Source organism: Lactuca saligna, chromosome 4 (assembly GCF_052625555.1).
Source record: "Lactuca saligna cultivar CGN05327 chromosome 4, ASM5262555v1, whole genome shotgun sequence".
In the NCBI taxonomy this organism is placed as follows: domain Eukaryota; kingdom Viridiplantae; phylum Streptophyta; class Magnoliopsida; order Asterales; family Asteraceae; genus Lactuca; species Lactuca saligna.
In genome coordinates, this window is record NC_136420.1 from 171,905,029 (window position 1) to 171,913,207 (window position 8,179).

Sequence of the window (8,179 nt, forward strand, 5' to 3'; positions counted from 1 at the left end):
CATATGTATCACATCTTTGTATGTATCAATATATCTACTACGATTGAATCATATGCAAGTTATCAAATTAACCAGATGTATTTGTATTTTGTTATACGTTTCGGTTTTGCATAGAGAATATTTTCAAACCGAGCATATATGTATTTTTGTTCATCAGATGTTCAGGTATTCATCACTCATGAAATTTTAATGGAGTGGGTTCAAAATACTGACACGATCTCTTCGGTATGTGGTTATTATAGAGATCAAAAATGAAATCAAGTGGATATACATAAAAAATCATTTTAGTTTGTGACCTATTCCATTAATTAATAAAAAAAAAAGTATGAAATAGAGGAAAGAGAGTAAAGGTTGACATTTTAGGGTGGTTTGAAGTTGAGAATAGAGAAGAATTTTGATTGCAAATGGAATCATGGATGATGAAAAGACAAGTAAATTGGGCATTCCAAGAACATTAGAATCAGTCACCCAACAATTATGTGAAATTGAAATAAACAAAATGTGTCTAAATCTCAAATTTTGTTACAACATTACTTACACCAAGAGTGGCCTATTCCCAGCTTGCTATCATAACCTATACCCACTAGTTGTATATACAACAAATTTTATGGCCAGTTTTCTTGTCAAAAACTCTAATATAAACCAATTTCTCCCTAATGATACAAAGTGAATAATCAAATATGGATGTTATGTTAGTATTGGGTTAGAAGATATATATACATGGTTAATGACTATATAATCTACATTGTTATTAATAATAATCTCTAGGTAGGGTCATTGTCATTCTTGTCAACATATTTTCTTCATCAAGTCTTCTTCTTCACCTCGAAACAGCAAATCATGCCATGTGTCTTTTGTATTTACAGCAGAGATCAGAGCTGTTTGCAGGAACTGTGGGTGTATGTGTATGTGTATGTGAATGTGCATGGACAACCATACCCTTTTCAGGTTCCTTTGGTCAACAAACACCCTTTGACTTTCTTTCTAGGTGTGTTGGTAGTGGGTATCATCAACATGCTTTGCATATATATATATATATTCTTGTTGTAATTTTATATTTATTATTTTTTTGTTAAGTTAATACCCTTTGCCCTCTCCATTTCAACCTCTTTCTGAGCTTTCTTCTTTTCTAGTTCAGCTTGTTTATAGTTTTCTTCATGAGCTTTTCTAAACAGCCTCACAAAGTTCAAAAGGGTCTGTGTAACTGCACAACCATTAGCCATAAACCATCATTCTTCTCTTATACTTTCAAACATATGCATTTCAACAATTATTATTATTATTATTATTGATTATAAAAAGGACATGTGACTTAAATACGTTACCTTGTTCAAAAGGGCAACGAGCAGGATCTTCACCAAAATATAATGCCAATGCATCAGCATTTCTACCCTGCAACACAAACATTATTAAATAATACAAAATATATATTTTTTTTTAAAAAAATTATTAATTAAAAGGGTTGTTCTTGATACTTACCACCACAGAATACAAATTTGTTACGGACCCCACTTCCGACTCAGCAATGCTGATAAACTGATTCAGTGTCTAACAATACAACAAAAAGATATATTCACATCAGATTGTAGTTTTATATATAAACAAAAGATATCGAATTAGAAGAAATTGAGTAAAATAAATGTTTTTGTGTATTTACTTTATGAAAAACTTCAGAGACAGGGCCATCGTTTGCAGAAGCATCGAGTTCTTGTCTGACCTTCTCCAGACCCTTAATAATGGCCTGCATTTCTTCTGCTAAAGACTTCAATTGTATCTGCAAACAAGAAACTCCCTTTCATTTATCATTTTTCTTTATAAAAAAACTTACATTTTTTTTTGAGAAAATAAGTGAAGCTGTGAACCTTAGTAGCAGCCTCGAGACTAACAAGATCCACATGAAAATCCAAAAGGGCAGGTGATTTGGCAGCAAGAACCTGTAAAATTAAACTTGAAAATTTATGCAAAAGGGACTTGTACCAAATCTATATAAATAGCAAAAGGGAGTTGTACCTTGCAGAGGTAATGCATTAAGGTCATTTTGCTGTTTGAAGCACGTGTATCTGTTAGTTTCAAAAGACTGTCTAACTTGAAACCAACTGCAGAACCTGCAAATTTGTATCAAAAATGAACAATCCTTTTTTTTTTTTTTTTGAATAAAACTCGATATGAAATAACCAACAAGGTTGCCTTTTTTTTTTTTACCTCTTGCAGTTCCTTGATTTAATGTATTCCCTAAATACAAAATTCGTTTCATGATCTCCTTTAATTTCACAGAAGTCCTGACCTCATCACATGCAGAATTTACGGTGTTTAAACTCTTCTTAAACTCAGAAAGCTGAAAGAAATGTCAAAATGAGAAAATAAATTAATAATATATAGAAAGAAAATTATGATTAGCAGACTCCAATTACAACATAAAAGAAAATACCTGGGTGTTAAATTGAATTTTGAACAGAAAAACTCGTAATTTTGATTCAACACGTGGCACCTTCATGAGCTCCAGGAAAAACTGCAAGATAAAATTTTTTTAAAAAAATCATGAGAATTTAAAGTTTGATAAAAAGATGAAATATTACATGATCTGGGTGCTAACTAACCTGTTCACACTTGCCCAACATATCCCTATCACCTGTATAATTCTGAAAAGTTGCAATGAAGAAGATGAATACATAATTCATAAATGAAAGTAAAACTTTTATTATTAATTTACACCCAATAAAAATGCCCCATCAATAAAGTGAGAAAAAGGTTTCACCTTGAGAAGCTCCATTTCTTCTTTAGTAGGACAAAACTTGATAAGATTCTCTACTTGATCAGCATCTAAGATTGATTCATCCATAGCTAAAGCTGCAGCCTGTAGATGCCAAATAAAATTTCAAGATTATAATATTGCCATTTAATTTTGTGAAGAAGTTGATCTAAAAAGAAAGTGTTTGAAAAAAAAAAAAAGTTACCATCATGTCAGGAAGTGGCATCTTAACCTTGGTGAGCATGATTTCTGTGTTATTGGCTCTCCTCAAATCCATCTGATAAACAATTTTGCAATAACAATCAGGGAAAGAAGATCAATATGCTAAATGCCACATAACATATCTGATAAATTAGGGTTTATGTGAGGTTTTGGGATTAGGATTTTGAAATCCCTAAGTTGAACTTATTACATTTTCAAGTGTTTAAGAGATTTCATACCTGACACTAACTTTGAAAAAATATGTCATTTATCTAATAGAAGTAAAAGTAATTTCAAATATAATAATATTTTTTTTATTAATTACCAAGTGGATTTTTTCAGTTTTTGAGCCGGTAGACTTGCGGCGTCCTCCTCCTTTAGAAGTATCTTTCTTTGGGACAATGGCTGAGAACAATGTCTCAAGTTCTGACACATCAAAATCTGCTGCACTACAATTCAATAACAACATAATTATAAATCAAAAACATATATAAATAAAAATCGTGTATGATAATAATGTTAATAAAAAAAAAAAAAAAAAAAAATGCAAAATACCTTTGGGGTTCTCCGGTTCTTTGCAATTCTTCCCACAAGGAACCTTGCAAAGCCCTGGTAACTTTGCTCCAATGGAGTGGTTTTAAGTTTGATCTTCGTGGTGCTGCCGCCATTCCAGTAGGGCGGGCAAGTCCTCTACCCCGTGGTGGTGGAGGGCCGAAACTTGGAGGTCCAGGCGCACGACCTCCCGGTGGAGGTGGTGGTGGCCCAACTCCTGGAGGTCTTGGTGGTCCAGGTGGAGGAGGTGGGCCAGGTGCACGGCCTCCAGGTGGAGGTGGTGGTGGTGGTCCAGGTGCACGGCCTCCAGGAGGAGGGGGCGGTGGTGGTGGTCCAGGTGCACGGCCTCCAGGAGGAGGTGGCGGTGGTGGTGGTCCGGGTGCACGGCCTCCAGGAGGAGGTGGCGGTGGTGGTGGTCCGGGTGCACGGCCTCCAGGAGGAGGGGGTGGAGGTGGTGGTCCAGGCGCACGGCCTCCTCCAGGTGGAGGTGGTGGAGGAGGTGGTCCCCGCATTGGTGGAGGTGGTGGTGGTGGACCACCACCAGACATTGGTGGAGGAGGTGGTGGAGGAGGTGGTGCTCCTCGGAACGGAGGTGGGGGAGGTGGAGGTGGGTTTCCATACATTGGTGGAGGTGGTGGGGGTGGCGGTCCACGCATTGGAGGAGGAGGTGGGGTAGGGACTCCATGGGTTGGTGGTGGAGGTGGAGGTGGGGGTGGAGGTCCACGTGCTGCATAAAGCGGTGGAGATGGAGCTCCGTATGTCGACATAGGGGGAGGTGGTGGAGGAGGAGGTGGGAATGGAGCACTTCGTGAGGGAGGTGGGGGTGGTGGCGGTGGTGGTGGAGGTGGTGATGGGGAATCATACTTTGGAGGAGGTGGTGGTGGTGGTGGTGGTGCAGTACCTCGTGAGAAAGGTGGTGGTGGCGGTGGAGGTGGGGCTCCTCCATACATTGGGGGTGGGGGTGGGGGTGGGGGCGGCGGAGATGGAGCTCCATACCTGGGCGGTGGTGGTGGTGGTGGTGGTGGCGGTGGCGGTAATGGGGCATTATAACTAGGATATGAAGCTGAATACATTGGATGTGGGGGTGGGGGTGGGGGTGGTGGTGGAGGAGATGTAGCTGCATACATGGGAGGTGGGGGTGGGGGTGGTGGAGGAGGAGCAGCTGCATACATTGGAGGTGGAGGTGGGGGTGGAGGCGGAGATGGAGAATATGGGGCTCCATACATTGGAGGTGGAGGTGGTGGTGGTGGTGACGGTGGAGGAGATGTGGCCGCATACATTGGAGGTGGTGGTGGGGGTGGAGGTGGAGGTGGAGGTGCAACCTGTTTAGGAGGCAAAGGTGGAGAAGCAGGCACAACTTCATCATTAATATAGATGTCATATGAGCTAGGTGGTGGAGGTGGAGGAGGTGGTGGTGGTGGTGGTGGAGGAGCCCTGCTTGCTACTGGCAGCAGTGGTGTAGGAGGTGGAGTAGTAACCTTCACTGATTTCTCTTCCAAAATTCCAACAAGATCTTTCAAGGCACCAGAACCCAGAGACTTACCAGATCGCCGAACAGGTGAAGACTCGCCCACTTTAACATCTTTCTTTGATCCATTCTCTGCTTTATTCCCTGCACCTTCACCTGATTTTTTCTCCCCCAATTCTGCCAGGACAGGTGGCGCACTATTATACCTCGTTGGTGGATAAGACACATGCAATGAATTCGTATACGATCCTTTATTAGGAGGAATCCACCTTGACACCACATTCGCTTTTGCAATTCTTGAATTCACAGAAGCTTCCGGTGGCTTTCCTTTTTGCTTTGAGTTCCCCAAAACTTTTCTTCCATCTTTACCCTTCTTCCCCGGACTCTCTTCCCTTTCCTCTTTATCTTTTATTTCAACTTCATTAGCAACCACCTCTGTAAGCTTCAAACCACCATTTACATACCCCAAATCATTCCCTTTTTTCACCTTATTATCAGGTTGTGCTTCCTCCTTTAACACTATATCATAATTTTCAGCATCCGATTCATTGTCTTTTATAGTTAAAAGAGTATCAGATTCAAATTCAGATTCAGATTCCACTTTTGCATCTGGTGTATCAACTACATTACTAAAAATCTCTTCCATATCATAAAACTCTTCAGGTGTAGGACTTTCTGTCTCACTCCCATCTTCAAATTCTCCTTCTGTGTTGATCATAGATGATAGAGCATCAGCATCCGAAAAAATCACCTGATAATACATGTATCTATATATATGAGTATATGCATTCAACTTCTTTCACTTCTCAAAAAAAAAAAGATTCAAAAATAAAAGCATTCGACTTTCCTACCTCTGCTTTAAAGTTCTTGGGCATCTGGTCTCTTGAATCCCACATGACATCAACTTCATCGCGACTCAACATAAGCACATTACCTCGAATAAACGTTGTGTGAAACATTACTCTAAACATCATTTCCTCTCTTACATGATCCAAATGTATGCATTCAAGAACAACATCACCTTGTACACGATGATGAATATCAATCTTCACAAGCTCACACTCTTCTGGTTGATAATAACGCGCTTGTTTTTTGGTTTTTGAAGATGAAAACAAAAGCTTAGAACTTCTATTGGCTGTTGTTGAAGATGAATCTTGACCATATACACGGACAACAGGTCGACAACCCTTTTCACCAAAAATGGGAAGAACGCGAAGTATGATACAATCCAAAGCTAATGGTGTGTCTGAAGGTGGCCAATCAGAACCCAAATTTCTCCTTGATATATACTGAAGATACCTCAACTGTGAAGGCTGTGGATTTAAAGGTGTTAGAAGATGAAGAAGCTCTTTAGGGGCTTGTTTGTATACCATATCAAGAGTCTTCTGTTCACCATTGTATTGTTTGCGAAATAGAAGAAGAGCTGCAAGCATAAAAGCAAGAACAGGCCACCCTCCTCTTTCACAATGCATTAAGAGGACATTTTGTTGTCCTGCTAATGATAACCAGCTTTCACTGGATCGAAGAAAGTGATGGATCATTTCTAATGGTAACATTGGGCACCCTTCATATTGTCTAGGGTACTCCATTACTGTCATGTCGTATTGAGATAATATGTCTGAAATTTGGGTCCTTTTGTCGCCTTCTCTGAAGTTGAAAACCATGAAAGATGAATCGGGATAGTAGTCTTGGAGTTCTGCAACAATGCCACCCATGTACATCTTGTATTCATCTTCTTCCAGTACTTCGCTCGAGAAGCAGCAATCAAAAACTGCAAATAATTTTTGACAATCAGAAGGTAGAAAAGTTTTGGACCGAAAATATACCAAATTTCCCACAAATTTCAACTCTAGAAGAAAGATATTTGAAACAGAAAATGGTGGTTGAAGTAAGGTCATATGATAAATCCGATATAACAGGAGAAAAAATCGAACTGTTTGAGTAAAATTCGAAGAAATAATCAACCAATTACGAATTCAACCCAAAAGAAACGGGAAAGAGGGAATTTGAATAATGTGTTGAGAATATTTAGCAGGTGAACTTAGATTCTTCTATGGATTCCGAGATTCTAGAAGATAAGCGAAATTGTGTGGCGCTTTAATTAGAAACATACCGTAAACCCGCTCGGAGATCTCAAGGAGGCGATCCGGCGGCTTGCGATAAAAGAAGCGTTTGAACAGCGCCATCTAATGGCGCTGTTACGCTTCCGACTGGATCCAAAATCTTGACCCCTGTATGTTCAATTTCTTCAACCCAAAAATGTTGACTCTGTAATACCTAGATCGATCTCGCACTTGTCCTATTGTCGTATCTAATTTACACCCAGTAATAAATAGCACCAATCCGATCACAGAGAAGTGTTGAACTCGATTTTAAACTCCAATTGCGAATTCGATCCCCCAATATAAGCTTAGAAGACAAGGTGGGTGTGTGCGTAATCTATAAATCTACTAATCTGGGTCAGCTGATTAAAGAGAAATTCTGGTGAAGTTAATGATGAAGTATAGATAAGTTTAGTGGAGATAGGGTTTGTGGGAACTTATAGGTAGGGAAATGGCGATCGAAACATTAGGAGGAAGAAGCATGTGGTTTTTCTGCCAATTTGATGATGATTTGGAAATCACATGGAGAGATGGATGAAATGAAATGGGGGAGTGTTGAAAAAGGAAAGAAGAATCGTAGACCCGAACCTTTCTACCAATTGTATGAATCAGTAAGATGCAAATCTGTGATTATCACATACACGTGGAATCTAAAAGAACAAACAAAGAAAGATTATGAACAAGATATGGAGAGATTTAAGGGTTTGAAGTTCGAAGAAATAAAGATGAAAGAGATAAAAAAAAGTTTGGAGTATATTGTTGTCAAAGGGATTTACAAAAATGTGATTTTTGCTTTCTTCCATGGCAACTCGACTCTCGGACCCTTGCTATTTTTCTTGTTTTTTCATATTTTATGATGTTTTTCTTTACATTAAAAAAAAATATGTTTTTATTTTTTTATTTGTGAAAAATCTCCAATAAAATCTTAATATTTTAATTTAGTTTATTGTTTAATCTTAACGTTTATTTTTGAACAGAAAAATCTAATTTATACGATAATCTATCATTTTTTGTTGAAAAAAAAAAAATAAGAACCATTTCGTTAATTTGAACAAAATATAAAATAATTAAGATTTTTCTGTTTAAAAAATAAAAATTAGATTAAAC

The 8,179-nt window shown here is 38.7% G+C and overlaps 1 protein-coding gene across 1 annotated transcript; it reads right to left on the bottom strand.

Moving 5' to 3' along the window:
• Positions 1-485: 485 nt before the first annotated feature.
• LOC145043081 (actin binding protein) lies at positions 486-7,844 on the bottom strand. The gene is made up of 15 exons (XM_078991624.1): positions 7,084-7,844; positions 5,822-6,741; positions 3,506-5,721; positions 3,276-3,399; positions 2,955-3,026; positions 2,756-2,854; positions 2,598-2,639; positions 2,429-2,509; positions 2,203-2,335; positions 2,011-2,105; positions 1,863-1,934; positions 1,658-1,774; positions 1,480-1,548; positions 1,326-1,392; positions 486-1,204 (listed from the first exon to the last, which is right to left on the bottom strand). The coding sequence occupies exons 1-15, from the start codon at positions 7,154-7,156 to the stop codon at positions 1,062-1,064; spliced, it is 4,323 nt and encodes a 1,440-aa protein (XP_078847750.1). The 5' UTR covers positions 7,157-7,844; the 3' UTR covers positions 486-1,061.
• Between the last annotated feature and the right edge of the window lie 335 nt (positions 7,845-8,179).

Bases quoted from the DNA above. Each gene is read 5' to 3' on its own strand.
- LOC145043081 (XM_078991624.1), bottom strand. From the start codon at position 7,156: ATGGCGCTGTTCAAACGCTTCTTTTATCGCAAGCCGCCGGATCGCCTC. The intron at 3,027-3,275 runs GTAATTAATAAA...ATTGTTTATCAG, and splicing joins AAACTGAAAAAATCCACTTG to ATGGATTTGAGGAGAGCCAA. The intron at 1,549-1,657 runs GTAAATACACAA...TTGTATTGTTAG, and splicing joins TCTCTGAAGTTTTTCATAAA to ACACTGAATCAGTTTATCAG.